This window comes from Vombatus ursinus, unplaced genomic scaffold, assembly GCF_900497805.2.
Source record: "Vombatus ursinus unplaced genomic scaffold, bare-nosed wombat genome assembly UNPS02014798.1, whole genome shotgun sequence".
Lineage (NCBI taxonomy): Eukaryota > Metazoa > Chordata > Mammalia > Diprotodontia > Vombatidae > Vombatus > Vombatus ursinus.
The window spans coordinates 27,464,599-27,482,702 of NW_020954576.1; the positions used below are offsets into that span (position 1 = coordinate 27,464,599).

General features: G+C 38.6%; 1 protein-coding gene across 1 annotated transcript in view; it reads left to right on the plus strand.

The window, feature by feature from the left end:
* Positions 1-343: 343 nt before the first annotated feature.
* The window catches only part of LOC114050058 (apoptosis-stimulating of p53 protein 2-like), a 69,814-nt gene continuing 52,053 nt past the window's right edge, over positions 344-18,104 (plus strand). The window contains exon 1 of the mRNA XM_027871605.1: positions 344-457. Within this exon, the coding sequence (XP_027727406.1) occupies positions 431-457 (27 nt within the window). The 5' untranslated portion in view covers positions 344-430. The remainder of the gene's footprint in view (positions 458-18,104) is intronic.

Here is an 18,104-nt window from a genome sequence, read left to right on the forward strand (position 1 = left end):
GGCGCGCGCCCGCCCATCGGCCCCTCGGCTTCCCCGAGGTGCTGCTTCTTCCGCCCCGCCTTCTCCCCTCACGTAGGGCGGGGCCAGCGGCGCGGCTGGACGGGGGCGGGGCCGGAGCCGGGGCGGGCCCCGAGATTAGTGGGTTTCGCAGCGGAGGTGGGAGCCGGAGCCGCCGGGGACGCGGAGGAGACAAAGCCGCAGCGTGGGGGCGCTGCCACTTGGGAGGGGGTGGGCCCGGAGGCTGGGAGGCCTCCTTTCTCGGGCGGTGGGCTCCGTGCGGCCGCAGCTCTCGGCCTGAACCCCTCCGCCTCCCTTCGCAACAGGTCCGGCCTCCCCTGCCCCACCGGCCCCGGCCCGGGCCCGGTCCTGGTCTCTGGGATCGTGTCCCCACGCTCGCCGGGCGGGGTCTCCAGCCCGGCTCCCCGCTTCGATGCGGTTCGGATCCAAAATGATGCCGGTGAGTGCGGAGCGAGTCCGGAAGAGTGGAAGCGGGCGGTTGCGTCTGGTGTGTTTGAGGTGGGGGGTGGGGAGGGGTGGCAGTGAGGCGGCGGGTCCGGGCCTGGGTTCCGTTTCTGGGACGGCGCCCGGCGGGGGGCTGGCGGGGGTGCCTCGGACGATACTTGCCCCTTTCCCCGCCATTCCTGGGAGCTGCTCCTGATCCCCAACCCTGTTCCTGCCAGTGCCCTACCTGTTTTCGCCGGCGGGGGGGGGAGTCGGCGCCTCCCTGCTTTACCTTCCATTCTCCAGGCTCTCTTACCTCTCTCTTTGATTGAGGCCTCTGGAGAGGGAGCAATCGCAATTGGGGGGCTCTGGAAGTATTTTCCGGCACTTCTCTTCTCTCCTCCCCCACGGGAGCGAGCCCAACTCTGGAACTTATTGAGGAGTTGCACTGGCTGAAACTCAAAACTTTTTCCTTTCGATGAATAGTGGTGTATTGACTTAGTTCTTTTCAGTTGCTGAGTCCTTGAATAGAAGCACTTGGCCCCTGCCCTATTTTAAGCAGAATTTGGATCCAATTGCTGTCTCTACACTCTTATCTCCTCTTGGAAACTGACTTTGGTAAAGTCACTTCCTAAAGATCTCAGCCTTTAATAATTACGACTCCTACCCTTCTCCTCCCCCTCCCACTCTACAGTTGGTAATTTGGATATTCATGAATCCTCTCAACTATGTTCCTTCATTTTGATTAATAAGATCTTTGGGGGTCAAGATAGGTGATTTTTGTTTGAGAGATCAACAAGTTGAAGGAACCACTAGCCCTACATAACAGGTGTACAACAGGCTTGAAGTTGGGGTGCTGGATGCAGGGGAAGGGAAACATTCACTTCTGAAACGCTGAGTGTTTTTCACCTAATGGCAATGTCATCAAGTTTATTTCAATGAATGATGCATATTTCGGTACACTTGTTTATTTATGAAACTTGTAGTTAAATTTAGCCCAGGGCAGTGCACCTAGCTAGTCTTATTTTAACGGTTGAGGTTGTGATATTGTGAGGATCAAATGTTAAAAGAAACTGTATCCAGGGGACTTTGTAAACCTGAAATCATAGAATGCAATTGTTAACACTGTTGCCCAGCCTGGTTTCTGTTTCCCTGGAGTAGGGATGTTTCTATCTGTAATTTTTGAAATAGCTTCTCTACTATGTTTATACTACTATGTGAAATACAGTGTCCTTAAATTTTTGTAGTTGTAATCACATATATTAAAAAGAAAACAGAAAAAATGTTACTTGTTTACCTTCGTGGCAGAGTAAGGTGATTTCCTACATGTTACTAAATTTCATTGGCAGTTCTATGAACAAACTTGTAATTTTCTTTGTAATTGAGATTCTTTGTAATATTAAATGAGTTATTATTTGTAAAGCACTTAGCACAGTGCCTGGTACATGGGAGGCACTTCGTAAATGCTTGTTTCCTTCTTTCCTTCCTTCTTTAATTGTAGGTGTGTTTGGCAGGCTTTCATTTCCATTTGCAAATATAAAATTTCTTATCTGTTAGGAGTCCAAGAAAGATGTTTATAGAAATGGGCACATACACAACAGGTTTGGCTCAGGTTAAAAAGACAGGTTTACCAGAACCAGAGTACAATGCAATGTGGATAACAAATTTGAATGCCTTGAATGAACTGTCTGGGCATTTCACATTTGTTATTCTCAAACTCCAAAAGATAACAGAGGAAAGGAAAAGCAAAAAGAAAGAAGCATAATTTTATCTTTATTATTATCAGGGAACCTAACCAAGAAATACAAATGAGTATTTATACAACTTTTTTTGGGTCGTGAACCCCTTTGGCAGACTGAAGTGCAAATTATTCTACCAGCAAATTGAAATTTATAGGCTGCTAAGGTGATTTAAAGGATGTCAAAACAGAAACCATGCAACTGATCCAGAGTTCAGGTTTGAGGAAGAAAAAATGAAGTTCCTTTTTCAAAAGTATAATGTAGTTAATCAGTTAGAATTTTCTGCTTTTGTTTTACTCCTGCATGAAATGTGATAGCAGCTGTTTTGTGTATAGATGTGAACCATTGACTGAACGTTGGTGTAAATTGGAGGTGTAGATGAAATTCTCCACTTCCACTGACTTTGTGTGTAATTCTGTCTTGATACACATCTCTGATTTTTGGAGGTTAGGAGGGGATGAGAGAAATGTAATAAATAGCTTTTTCAAATTGTTATGCTGTGGGGAGGTGTCCTGGCTAATTTAACATTCTGACTAAATGGGAGATACAGTTTATGTGTGTATAAAATAGGATCATAGATTTCCAGTTGGAAGGGAACTTAAAAATAATCTAGGTCAACCTCATTTTATAGATCAGGAAATTGAGGCTCATAAGTTCACACGAAGTATAATACCTGGCAGAATCAGGATTCAAATTTAGGTCTACATGTTCCAAATCCAGCACTCTTTAATTGCACTGTATATATTTTCAAGGAATTAAAATATATTTGGTAATAAAATTAAAACTTATAATTTTATCTTTGATTCAGAAATTCATTCAGGATATTGCAATGCTTCAGAGGCAGCATTGTATTTATACTTTTTCAAAATTTCCCACAATTTTAAATAACACATTTGTGGCATTTTATGGCTGATATCATAACCATAAGATCCCAAATTCCTTTTTTTCCCAGATTGGTCACTAGTGTGACCATTTTAGACCAATATGATTATTCAAATTCTAAGACAAGCCCTTTTTAGGCTGAGATATAATTCTCAAAAGGTTAAACTCTGTGTGAAATGAATCATTTCTTTTTTTTTTGGCTAGGCAGTGGGGTTAAGTGACTTGCCTAGGGTCACACAGCTAGTAAGTGTCAAGTGTCTGAGGTCAGATTTGAACTCAGGTCCTCCTGGCTCCAGGGCTGGTGCTCTGTCCACTGTGCCACCTAGCTGTTCCTGAATCATTTCTTTCGGAAAAAAAAAAGTGCAAATCTCATGTTTATCTGCAGATACAGTTTATCATTTGTTGGATTGTGATATCTATCATAGCAATTAGAAAAGTGAGTTTTAGTTTTCAGTGTATTTGGTACCATCTCAGAGACTGATTTTTTTTTTAAAGAAATGCGGGCGAAAAAGGTTTTATCCTCAGATTTGTAAAGCAGAAACATAATGGTGTTGAAATATACCACATTTAAACTTGCATTATTAAAGAGCAGAATATCCCTAGAAGGGACCTTGAAAGGTCACTGAAATTCATGCCTTACTTCTAGGAATACATTCTTGAAAAATGTTTAGATGAGCATTTTGCCAGAGTAATTTGATCCTAAAATACCTTCTTGTATTTAACTATTTTGATGGAATACATAAATGCCGATCTGGGGGAATGGAATAACATTACAACTTGGGAAAGTTTTGGAGCAAAAGAAATACATTTCATTTGTTACACAGAAAAGTTGTCATATGTAACTATTTTTGATGCCTGTATATTTAAAAATATTTTTTCATAAATTTTTATTGAGTACCTAGAATTTATTTTGGTTCATAAAGTTGTTCAATGTTTATCAGAATGTAGTCAAATAAATTAGTGAGACCCTGGATTTTGTTTCTTGTCAACCAACTATATGCATAATTTTAAGTTTAATATTTGAGGGAAAATACAATCATCTTGAAATATTCTTGTGGAACTGTTATTTATATCATGCAGAAAGACTGGGAAATGCAAGTCCATCCTATTTTTTTTAAAGCTTCACAGACAGAGATGCCTTACTTTTTCTTGTCTGTGTATTCCATTGTCTCACAATTTTTGGGAAGTTTTCTTAAAATCTTTGTGCTTCATTTCTTGCCCTGCTTTTAGTTGAAATTCAAATAAATGATTCAACAAGCATCAATGACTTCATTTGGTGCAGAGAACTGTGTGATAGTGTCTGGGGAAGATACAGAGTTTTGATAAGCCATAGTGTATAGCTGTACGCCATTACTCATATATTGTCATATGCTGGTTATTTTTAAAATGCCACATCTAATTTGTCTCCCAAATGATAAATAATTCCTCAACAATAGGAGGAAGGTAACATGGAATAAGAATTTTAGAATCCAGACTTTTGCTCTTTGTTGTTGATACTTTGCCAAATTTAGTATCACTTAAGTACTTGTCTTGGAATGATTGTATTTTATGTGCCCTAGAATCCATTTTTTTATTGTTAAGGATTTCATAATCTTAAGACATTGACAGATGGAAATATAGATAATTGGGCACATAGTGAAATTACTGTTAAATATCATACCAGTAAAGGAGTTATGTGCATTTTGTTAGATGGTGGATGTCATAAAAATTGCTTGTGCACATGGAGAACAACTAATTTCCCTTCTAGTCAATCAGGGGAGCCTTCATGAAGGAGGTGAGATTTCTAGATGCTGCTTGAATGAAGAAAAAGAGAGACCTTGAAAGACTGGGTTGGATGTTTGGGGTGAGGTGAGGGTTGTTGTGTTGAAGGGAGTCTGCCAGGTCACTCTGGAAGGAGGCTGTAGTATGTCTGTCCTTTACTCTGGAAAGCAGAAATAATTCAAGTGAAGAGGTGCTAAGATGATTAAAGAAATAATGGTTAAAAACACAGAAGATTCTTGGATTATGGAAATGCTGGGCATCTTTTTTTTTTATAATGATGGATAAGCAGTTTCATAGAGCTGGAGATTGTGGCCATTGACAGATGTTTTCTTACATATAATTTCTTATACACACAAAAAAATACTGCTTTTGGATGATTCTTACTAGAAAGATTTGTTTGACAGTGTTAATTTAGCTGAAAGATGGTTTCATTTAAAAAATGCTTATTTTAGTCATTTTGCCTACTGAATACATGTTTTGGGATTGCTTATTCAGTTTTTAAAATTGTGTCTTTGCAGAATTCAGCAGAAAATTAGCACATCACTATAATAAATTGAAACATTGTGGAACAGCATCAGCTAAGATCTTAAAAAAAAAAAAGTAACTTGGATGCTGCTCCACTAGTGAAGATGAGTAGATTAGTAGGGGATTATATAATTGTAGTTCAGTTCAGTGCTTTTTAGATGATGATTTCTCACATTTTTTGCTTATATTCTGTGATTTTTTGAGACTTATTTTCTGAACTAGAATATTTATTGAGTTTTACAGTAAATCAGGTGGTAGATAATGTTGGTTATAAATGTGATTTAAAAGCACTGCATGTATGAATATAACTGATGTAGATAAAAAAAACCCTCCTGATTAGATTCAAACCAGTAGATCTCTCACCTCTGAAAATATTGAAAAGGAAGGGAGGTAGTTACTCTATCCAGAGCTAGAGTAATAAGGAATGATTTGTAATCCTTTATACTAAGATTCAATATGAGGTAATGCAAAGAGCACTGGAATTGGAATAGATGTATCCAATTAAATTATTGGCTCTGCCACTTAGTAGCTATGTGCCCTTGTGAAAGTGACTTGACTTCTGAGCCTTATTTTCCTCATCTGTAAATGAAACTGTTGGACTAGATAACATTCTAAGTTCTCTGTCCCTTTTGGCTCAAAAGCTTGTGATCTTGAACCTTTTATAAGCAGAATTATCCTTTATTATTATATCACCTCATAACATTTGCAACATGGATGAAAGTATTGAGATATAGCAGCGGTAGGTTCCATTGTTTCTTTATAAAGCTATATCAGGTCTTAGGGGTGACAAAGAAGGAAGAAAAAGGGGAAGAGGAAGAGAGAAGGATGCACAGGGATATGCACAGATGTGAAGAACAGGTACGATAGCTATAGCTATTGCTGAGACTTTTGTGTCATTGGTTGCTACTGCAAGAGAGATCATCACTTAGAGTGGGCTGTTTGAGAGCAGAACAGTAACAAATGGATAGCCCAGTATTGCACAGGTGCTTAGGAAATGTAAAATAGCCTAGACCTAGAGGAAAGCCTCAAGGACTTTGGGTAAGTGCTTTGAGAATGCATTCAGAATTTGATTTCTACCTAAATCAAGACTTGAAGCTTAAATGAAAAGCAAAGACAAAGTTTTCTAAGTCATCTCAGAGTAAGCAGACTAAGCAAAACACAGCATTCTCATTTGAGGCATTTTATTTATTTAACTTAGAAGTCAGTACAGATTGTTAAGTTGAGAAGTTTCTTGATTTGTCATGCAGTGATCATATAACTCTCATAGGATTTTGAATCACTGTTGACCTCCAAACTCACATCTCCAACTGCTTTTCGGATATCTTGCATCAGATGTTTAGTAGACATCTTAAACTCATCATGGCCAGAATTGGGAATAGGGAATTTGAAATTAATTTAAAGATTTATTTTCTATAATCAAATGGAAATTCACTGAAACTTAAAGTACTTAAAGCTAGAATCTAGTTATTGTTATAACAAACTACAACTCAAAGATTAACTCACACCTCTTAAAAATTAACTTATCTCCTGGTAGTGTGATTTCTGTTATTCAATGTTTACAATAAAGCCATTCACTTTGTTAGGAACCTCTAGTTTCTGTTGAGAGGATCATAAATAATCTGTAAATTCTGGTGATGACTCTTCTCACCACTTTTGCCAATGAAAAAAAGAGAGGCATGTGTAATAATTAAATATTCAGAGGAGTCAGTCAATAGTCAATAAATGTTTATTAAGTGCCCACTATGTGCTTTTGGGAATACAGAAAGAGTCAAAAGACGGTCCCTGTCCTTAAAGAATTCATTATGTAATGGAGAAGGCACCAAGCAAACAAATATGGACAAACAAGCTATATATAGGATGAATAGGGAAATAATTAAAAGAGGGAAAGCACTAGGATTAAGAGAGATTGGGAAAGGCTTTCTGTAGAAGATGGGATTTTAGCTGGTACTTGAAGGAAGCCTGGGAAGCCAGTAGGTGGAGATGAGGAGGGAGAACATTCCAGGTGTTGGGGGACAGCCAGAGAAAATGCTCAGAGCAGAAAGATGGAGCATTGTGTTCAAGGAACAGCCAGGAGGTCAGTGTCACTGGATCCAAGAGTATATGGCAGGGAGTAAAGTGTAAGAAATGTAGGAAAGGTAGAAGGGGGCTAGGTCATGAAGGGCTTTGAATGCCAAACAGAGAATTTTGTATTTGATCCTGGAGGTGATAATGGAGCCACTGGAGTTTATTGAGTAAGGAGATGACATGGTCAGACCTGTGCTTTAGGAAAGTCACTTTGGTGACTGAATAGAGCATGGATTGGAATGAGAAGATACTTGAGGCAGGCAGACACAGTAGCAGGCTTTTGCAATGGTTCTGTTATGAGGTGATGATGATCTGCACTAGAGTAGTGATGTGTCAGAGGAGAAAAGGAGTATGTTTGAGAGATTGTGAAACTGGTAGGCCTTGGCAGCAAATTGAATATGAGGGCATGAGAGAGTGAGAAGATTGCAAGGTTTCAAGCCTGAGGAACTGGAAAGATAGTATTACCTTGTATAGCAATAGGGAAGTTAGAAAGAATGTAGGTTTAGGGAGGAAAATAATGAGTTCAGTTTTGGTTTTGTTGAGTTTAAGATGTCTGCTGAACATTTAATGCAAGATATCTGAAAAGCATTTGGAGATGTGAGTTTGGAGGTCAGCAGAGAGATTAGGGCAGGATAGGTAGGTAGATTTGAGAATCATTGCATAGGGATAGTAATTAAATCCTTGGGAGCAATTGAATTCATAGTAGCTGATGAGATCACCAAATGAGATAGTATAGAGGGAGAAGAGAAGAAGGCCTAGGACAGAATCCATTAGGACTCCTCCCGTTAGAGGGAGGGCATGATCTGGATGAAGATCCAGCAAAGGAGGTTGAGAAGGAGTGGTCCGATAGATAAGAGGAGAGCCAAGAGAGTGGTGTCCTCAAAATCTAGGGAGAAGAGAGTATCTAAGTATAAAAAGAGTGGTCAACAGTGTTAGAGGTTGTAGAGAAGTCAAGAATGAAGATTCAAAAAGGCCACTGGATTTGGCAATTAAGAAATCATTGATAACTTTGGAGAACTTTCAGTGGAATTCTGAGGCAGGAAGCTACATTGTAAGGTATGATGAAGAGAGTGAGAGGAGAGAAAATGGAAGCACACCTATTGTAGAAGGCCTTTTCAAAGAGTTTAGCCACAAAGGGCAGAAGAGAAAGCATGCTAGTTGTCAGGGATGGAAGGGATCAAGTGAAGGTTTTTGAGGATGGTGGAGACAGGCATGTTTGTAGGCAGTAGGATAGGAGCCAGTAGAGAAGACTGAAGATAAGTGAGAGTGGGATGACAGGGGCAGTTTGTTGGTGGAGGTGAGATTGGGTGAGATCTCTGCAGGTGGAGAGGGGTTAGTTAGCTTTGGTAAGGAGTAAATTCACTTCTTCATGTGAGGCAGGGTTAAAGGAAGAGAAAGTGGCAGAAGGCATCTGAATGATAGGAGATGAGGGAAAAAGGAAAAATGGCAAATGGCCTCAATTTTTTTCTGTAAAATATGAGGTGAGGTTTTCTGATGAGAAGGTTGGGGGAGGGAAGCAATGGAAGTTTAAAGAATGATAAAAATGTTTGGAAGAGCCATTGTGGAGAGTGGGATACTGAACTGGTAAGGGTAGTATAGTGGGATTGCTTAGCAGCTCTGAGGGCTTAGTTGAGGTTATGTAAACTTAACTTGTAGTAGACCCAGTCAGAATGTTTGTGAGATTTTCTCCACCTTCAGCAGAAGGTGTGTAGGAGCAAAGTTAAGGGATGGTGGGAGTGATCCAAGGCTGAAGCCTGGCAGGGCACAATTGGTAATATGAGAAGGGGGCCAAGGACTCAAGAGAAAAGGAAAGTGTAGAGTTGACCTGGTTCACTAAGGAGTCATGATGGGGGAAAGAGGAGAGAGTGGCTAGTTAAGGGGAGATGGCCTGGGAGAGAGCTGAGAGTTTGAGGAATTGGGGGAGCCATTGCTTTGCAGGTTGTGGATTTTAAATATAAGTAACAATGAAAATTCATAGGCAGTTTTTTTCTGTTCAACTTTTATGAAGTGTTTAATTTTTTCAGTCACATATTTATTGGATACATTCAAGGTCTTAGCTATTTTTATCACCTTTCAGTCCTAGTGAAACTAAGTTCCTTAGCATTCGTAAGGACCTCTTCTCTGTTTTTCTACTCACTAGGTAAAAACTATCATACATCTATCAATTACTTTTGTACTAGTTAGTTTGTAACTAGTTGTTTACACGAGTTTGTACTAGTTAATAGTTTGCAAAACACTTTACCTATATCATTCCTTTTGAACCTCACAACCATAGTCAGGTAGGTACTTAAAGGTATTATTATACCTACAGGTATTATTATGGCCATTTTATAGATAGTAAACCTGAGGCTCAGAGAGGTTAACTAACTTGCCTTTTCCTTTACTAGTCTTAGTTCCTTTTCTTCGGTTGGAACAGATCCTATAATTTTCATGGATATTTAAAAAAGACACTTTGAATGTAATGCCATTTGTATCATTGCCCACTTAAGGAACTGTAGGATTAATTTCATCTGGAATTTTATTGCAATCAATCATTAGTAAATATTTTTCAATGTTTTATGTGCCAGGCACGGTGTTAAGCTGTAGGGATACAAAAACAAGCAACAGTCCTTGAGGGTTCTGTACTCTCAAGGAGCTTGCAATCTAAAGGGGGAGATAACAACCAAACACATATGTACAAACTATGCACAGACTAAATAGGAAATAATTAAAAGAGGGAAGGCATTATAGTTAATCGGGATTGGGAAAAGCTTGCTGTAAAAGATGGAGTTTTAGTTGAGACTTAAAGGAAGCCAGGGAAAGCCTGGCTTCAACATGGAGTTGAGGAGAGAGAGAGCATGAATTGCTTTTTTGCTATTTTGGCATGAGTTCCAGGAATAGGGGACATCCAGAAGCAGGCAAACTCAGAGCAGAGAGATGGAGTGTCTTGTTTGAGCAGCAGCAAAGAGGCCTGTGTCCCTGGATTGAAAAGTACATAATGGGGGGTAAGTTATAAGAAGATTAGAAAGGTAGGAGGGAGGTAGGTTATAAAGGGCCTTGAATGCCTTTTATTTTGTATTTTGTATTTGATCCTGGAAGTGATAGGAACCCACTGGAGTTTATTGAGTAGAGAGGTGACATGGTCAAACTTGCACTTTGGGAAAATTACTTTGGTGGCTGAATGGAAGATTGATTGGAGTGGAGAGAGACTTGAGACAGGCAGATCCATCATCAGGATATTGCAATGGTCCAGGTATGATTTGATAATGGTCTGCACTAGAGCCGTGGCAGGGTCAGATGAGAGAAGGGGTATATTCAAGAGATGTTACAAAGAAGAAATTCAGAGTCCTTGGCAATCAATTGGATGTGGGAGGGGGGTTGAGAGATAGTGAGAAGTCAAGGATGACTCCTAGATTGCATTTTATCTGTGTTAAATGCAAATCTTATTCATGCAGATTTTGGTTTAAAGGCCTTCAATCATGTGATAACATAAATTCTTCTGAAGTCTGATTAGGTCACTTAATGTTATTTTATTTCTACAAATGTTAAGTGATTCATTAAGCTGAACAGAATTAATAATGGAATGCTGATTTTTTGACGTGAGATCAATGGTTTTCATTGCTTAATACAATGATCTCCAATTCTGGACCACTTACTTTGGTTTATCCTGTTTGCTGTGTTGTATAGTAGAATTTGGTTTATCTCAGTAAAATGGGATTGTTTTAGATAGCTGAAAACATAACATGCCTCTTTAGAGGCTATCATATTTAAATTGGTTTTGAAAGCTTGAGTTGGTTGCTGTTTTGAAACATGTTGGAGAAATAGCAGCTTAGGCAAATAATTTCAACAGATTTATTATATAATGTATCTGTTGAAATTATTTATATTATGTTTATATTATAAATACATAAATATATATGTATTTATGTATTTATATGTATCTGTTGAAATTATTATATAATGTATAGAATCAAGTGAGCAAGGAAGCATTGTGTTTGATAAACCCCAAAGTCCCAGTTCCTAGGATGAGGATTCACTATTTGATTAGAAAAAACCAACAACTGGTAGGAGTACTGGAAAGTGTTGAATATAGACCAACATCTTAAACTATATACCAAGATAAACCCCAGATAGAGAGCCATGACTTGAAACATAAATGGTGGTATCATAAATAAATTAGAGGAGCAGGGAAGAAAGTGGTGAATGTCTGATTACATTTTGGTGTATGAAGCAATGGAATATTATTGTACCATGAGAAATGTCAAAATGGAAAGTTTCACAGGTAACTGAGAAGACCTCTATGAAATGATGCAGTGTGAAGTGACCAGAAGTAGAACAATGTATAGAGTGACATTGTAGAGAGAAATAACTTTGAAAGCCTTCAGAATTCAGATTAGTACAGTGATAGCCCTCAAGTCCAGATGATTGAAGGTAAATTACCACTCATCTACTGCTGGAGAATTGATGAACTTAAAATGCAGAATGTGACTTACATTATTGGACATGACCAATGTGGGACTTTGTTTTTATGTACTCTGAAGGTTGTTTTTTTCTTTTTTAAATTGTTTAATGGGCAGGGACATTGGGAGACAGATAATACATGCTTGTAAAAATAAATTTTTAAAAATAAGTTTTAACAATAGCATTATACTAGCCTCTTAATACTTATTTTGTAAAAAATGCACCATTTAAAAATAAAATGGTATCCCCATCCTTTTTAAATGAAAAATTATCCATAGATTTTTGGAAAGTATAGTGGGACTATTATCTCTGGTCTTGAGTACTACACTTACCTTCATATTAGTTCTTTTGTCTGTCATATTATATACCGGGGTGGGGACCTTGAGGCCACATGTGGCCCTCTAGGTCCTAAAATGTGCCCCTTTGACTTTGAATTTGGGTTCAATCAAAAGGCCTCACTTGAGGACCTAGAGGGCCACATGTGGCCTCAAGGCTGGAGGTTCCCCATCCCTGGTATATACCATTGACTAATTAAGCTTGCAGTTCAGTAAAAGCTCCAGGTATTTTCAGATGATCTCTGCTATCTAGCCACACTTGTCCTATCTTCTACTTGTAATGATGTTTGAACCTAACTATGTCTTTACATTTGTCTGTACTAAATTTTATCATTCTAATCTGTTTATTGGATTCTGAGTCTGTCTCTAATGTCTTAGCTATACCTTTTAGTTGTTTTAATATCATTTTCACAGTTGATAAACATTCTATTTTTACTTTTGATATTTTTATTTGTGCTTTGTATAAACAGCACAAGGCCAAGGACAGATCATGGGGCACTGCATATCAGTGGTGTCAAACTTAAAATTGAGAAAGATCCTTGCTGACAACATATTGACTTAGATAACTACAAATTAATATTATCTATGTTGTCTTATTTTTTTCTTTTTTTTTTTTGTTAAACATTTCCCAATTATGTTTTAATCTGGTTCTGGCCACACTAGGAAGTTTTGCAGCCTATGAGTTAGACACCTTTGCTGTAGACCTCCTTCCAAGGTAGCATGGAACTATTAATGACTACTCTTTAATCTATCAATTTAACCAGTTCCAAATCCACCTAATTATTTAAGTCTAGTCTGCGTATTTCTGCATTTTCCACAAGAATAGCATGAGACATTTTACAAATACTTTATACAAAATTTTAGGTAACTGTCTACAACATTCCTTGATCTGTTAATCTATTAACCCTATCAGAAAGGGAAGTGAAGTTGGTCTGACATGACCTGTTCTTGATGAAGAAAATGCTGGCTTTGTGGTTGTCACTCCTCTCCACCTCCATTCCTACCCTTTAATAATAAATTCTAGAATTTGCCCACAATCAAAGTCAAGTACACTAACCTATCATTTTCAGGCTCTGCTTTCTTCCTTTTTGTTGAAAATCAGAACATTTGCTCTTCTTTAGTACCATTGTTCTCTTCACCAGTTCAGTAATTATTGACAGTGAACTGAATATTCATATATGCCAATTCTTTTGGTATCCTGAGAGGCACTTTGTGTGGACTTGGTCACCTGAACTCATCAAGGGTATTGAAGGGTTCTTTTTGTCTTCCTACTTGTCTTAGGAGTCAATTTTTATTTTTTTAGCTATTTTTGATTTGCCTTTCCAGTCCAAAGATCATTCATTCTCCTTGACAGAGAAAACAGAAGTAAATTAAGAGTTCAGAAGTCCTACCTGTTGTCCGTTATCATTATTCCACCTGCCTGAAACAACAGTACAATCCCTTCTTGATCTTCTACCAAGAAACATGAAATCAGCTACAGTTCTTTTATTCAACCTAGATTTATAGACTGTTTGAAAGCTTTTGTTGGAATCAATATGTTGTGCCTTCAATGTTGCTGTACCTGAAAATGTTTTTATGTTTTCAATCTCTTTGCTTTTTATAATGTAAAGAATTTGCTTCTAAGTTTTCCAGGAATATATTTATAATTAGAGTCAGTGAAAATGATTGAGTTTCTCATAATAGTGTCTCAAATTATAGACTAGAATTACATCTTATAACTCCATTTAGCTTAGTTTCCATCTAGGAAATTGCTTTGTCATATCCTTTTTGAATAATGGAAGTTTAAAAAAACTCTGTTAACAAGAAAAGATGAACTTTGGGTTAATTTAACAAATATTTATAAAGATTACTCTAGATCGAGGATCATTTTGTATTTTAAAAAAATATCTCATGGACTGCTTTGGCTAAAGAATTCATTAACTAGTGGCCAGCCTTTTGAGGATGACCCTCTTGTTACTTAGCTAAGCTAGTCCTCAGATAGGAGATAACAAATTTGTTGCCGGCTGTGTACTGAAAGCTTCCTTCCCAGATCTTGTGGTCTGCTGGCATAGCCTTTAAGAATCCAGGATCACTTTTGCCTGATGTTGGAGTAGGGCACGCTAACAGAAAGCATGAGATCCAACTAAGGTGGATCATCTAAGAGTGTGTTTAGAGGTCCAAAAGGAAGAAGAACTATAGCTAAATGTGCAATAGAACAGGTTTGCCAATATTTCTGTGGGGAATATTTCTCCTCATGCATGATGGTGAGACCTGTGCACTTGATCTCTACTCCCATTGTATATCCATTGTACTGTATGGAGAAATGGACGTGGACTTTAAGATAAAGTCACAAAAAGTATCTGTCTGATCAAAGAAGAAATCCCTGTTGGAGGCAACACAATTTTGAGGGTAGTCTTTTCTTTTTTTTTTTCAATGTCAATTCAGTTTAATAAAACAATATTAAACACATAAGTAATAATACAGAATAATAGATAAGCATGAGTGATAAAAAGAAAAATTGCATTACTTGAGCTCGGAGTCAATATAGTTTGTTTACTGAGAGGAAAAAGGCAGCCTTCCTCTGAGTTGTCATTTGTTTTAGATGTTAAAGGGTGAATAGGAATTCAGCAGGTGGAAAAATGGATAGAAGGCTTTCTGAGATTATTGAACAGTAAGCAAAGGAATTTTGGGGGGATATAGTGGAGATAGTATATAGTTTGACTTGAATATATAACAGTCACAGTATACAAGATCAGCATTTTGTTCAGGAGATTATATGTCTTACACAGAAGGTAAGAACAGCCATCCGTTTTATTGTATCATAGTTTGTTGTGCTGATCCATTGTATTTATCTACTACATAATACACTGTACAACTTTAACTCTATCACAAAGTCGTATCACGTAGGGCCTTTTCAGTTTGATGTTCTCCAATTGACTCAGGATATTTTATTTATGTTTCCAGTTTTATTGATAAAATGAAGATAATGTTCTTCATCTGAGGGTATTCTTTTAGCTATTTTTTTTTTTAGGCAATTGGGGTCAAGTGACTTGCCCAGGGTCACACAGCTAGTGAGTGTCAAGTTTTGGTCTGAGGAGGGATTTGAACTCAGGTCCTCCTGACTTCAGGGCCGGTTCTCTATCCACTGCGCCACCTAGCTGCCCCCTGAGGGTATTCTTTTTTTTTAATTAATTTATTTTGATTTATCAATAATCTCTTCCATATGCTTTTTAAAAATTTTTTAAAATTTATTTTGATTTATCAATAATCACTTCCATATGCTTTTGAGTTTTAATTTTTTCCCCCTTCCTCCCCACCACCCTCCCCAAGACGGCGCACAATCTGATATAGGCTATACATTTACATTCATATTAAACATATTTTCACATTAGTGATGTTGTAAGTAGAAATTAAAACCAATAGGAGGAACCATCAGAAAGAGGAAACAAAACTCAACAGAAGAGAAAAAAAATAACAATTCGGCTTCCATAGTTCTTTCTTTGGGTGTGGATAGCATTTTCTGTCACAGGGCCTCTGGAGATGTCTAAGATCCTTGTATTGCCAGGAAGGGTTAAGTTTATCAATATTAGTCATCACACAACATGGCTGTTATTGTGTACAACGTTCTCTTGGTTCTGCTCACTTCACTGAGGGTATTCTTTAAAGACGGATTTTAATATATTAGAAAGAGGGGAAGATTCTATAAGAAAGGACAAGATAGATTGTATTATCATCCAAAAGGAGTGTGACTAAGAAACCACCAACAAATCCCAACCCATATGACTCTAATTTCTTTTTTGAAAATAAATTTCTGTTAATGTCTTTACATTATGTGACCTACAATCCCTATTGTAGTCCCTCCTATGCCTCCCAAAGAAAGCCATTCCTTATAATAATTTTTAAAATGAAGGAAGGAAATAATAGTTCGTTAAGAATCTACTGTGTGCCAGGCACTGTTCTAAACACTTTACAGTTATCTCATTTAATCCTAATAACAGCCTTGGCAAATAGGTTTAATTATTATCATCCTCATTTTTACAGTTGAGGAAATGGAGGTAGACAGATTAAGTAATTTGTCCAGGGTCACACAGCTAGTAAGTGTCTGGGGCGAGATTTGAACTTGGGTCTTCTTGACTCTAGGCCCAGCATGCTATCCATTGTATCACCTAGCTGCTTCTGAAGAAAATGAAGAAAAAAACGGTTCAGCAAAACCAACCAATATATTAAAAAAGTCTGATTTTATATGTAATATTCTACATCCATGGTCCCTCATCCCTGCAAAAAAGTGGGGAGAGAGGTATCTTTTCATACTTAATCTTTAGGGCCAACCTTAGTCATTATAATTTCTTAGCATTCAGGCATGATATTTTTTTTTTCCAGAGGTGGGGGGTGGAGAGTGGCGGTTGGGGGAAGCATTTTTTTACATTCACATTGTTGTAGGTGTTGTGTATATTGTTTTTCTGGCTCCACTTTATTGTTTATAAGTTTGTATGAGGCTTCTCACTCTTTTCTGTATTGGTCGTATTAATAATTTCTTGCAGTACAATAATAGTTGATGGGTATTTATTTTGTTTCTAGTTCTTTGCTACTGCACCATTATGCCTTCTTTCATATCTCTATAAAATCTTTGAAAGAAACATATGATGTACACATCAAGGGTATCTGTGTTGAAAATAGGAGAAGGAAATCAGGTAGGCTTTTGCAGATGGGTGCTCCTATGAGGAGCACACTACCAGAGTCATACTCACTTCCGAGTCTTCGGTCCTCAGCTGGATAAACACACAGAGACGAGCCATCGGGAGGCGCCAACACCAGAGCTTTATTCAGAGGCCATCACAGCAAGCCATCATAGCAAGCCCAAGCAGCAAGGCCAGAGCAACAGGGCAGGAGCCAGGAGAGAGAGCATGTGAATCTGACCACGCTCTTTCCTAAGTACCTACTTAGCACCTCCTCCCCAGCCCGCTTACTAGCCAATGATTGTAGGGTCAGATACCGGAAGGGGCTGTCTGAGTTTAGCACACCAAGGGGGAGGGAGTGACGTAGGAGGCTAGGACCGGATACAGGGAGGAGGCATCTGGGATTAGCGCATAGACAGAGTACGTGACCTAGGAAGTCAGACTCAGACACTGGGAGGAGGGGTCTGGGTCAGTGCTGCACAAAGGGACCCAGGAAGTCAGGAAGGTCACAAGAGGCGTCTGGGGATGAAGTTGCATATAGGGAGGGGACTGAGCAAAGGGAACTCAGTCCTCTGCCGTCCCACTCCCACGTGGCACCGCCCCTTGCCTCAGGAGCTCAAGCTCCGGCTACTTCCTTGCACCCAGCTTATCTCACAAAGCACTGCCCATTGCCTCAGGGCTTCTCCGAATCCAGCCTATCCCAGTTCACCACGACTCTGCCTACCACAGCCCCTGCCTCGACTTCCAAAATACCCAGATCTTACCCTACTCTTGCCACAGCGCCCAACCTGGTAGCTGCCAACATCAGACAGTCCCTCACACTGACTCCTGGCACTCTATTCACTGCTCCTCATAGCTGTCCTTCATGTGTCATAAGGGAGGAATAATAGGTGAATAGATCTACTCTTTCATTGATATCTCTGAAATATTATAAGGATTATAGGATGTTACTGTGTTAGAGGATTGCTTGAAAAGCATTGATCTTTAGGTGATTATTAAAAAGACATGGACAGGAATTGTACAGGATGAAATTTGGCTCAGCTGTCATCTGTACGAGGAGAGGCAATCTTCACAGATGTACACAGATTCATTGCAATACTCTAGACCAGATGTGTTAAGGCTCCTCAACAATCCAAAGTTCAAAGGAACTGGATTAAAATATAATTGGAAAATATTTAAACAAAAATCCAATAGAGCATAGATAATGTTAATATGTGGTTTTCTAAGTCAGTATGTGTCCTGCAGGGATCCTTATGTAAAGG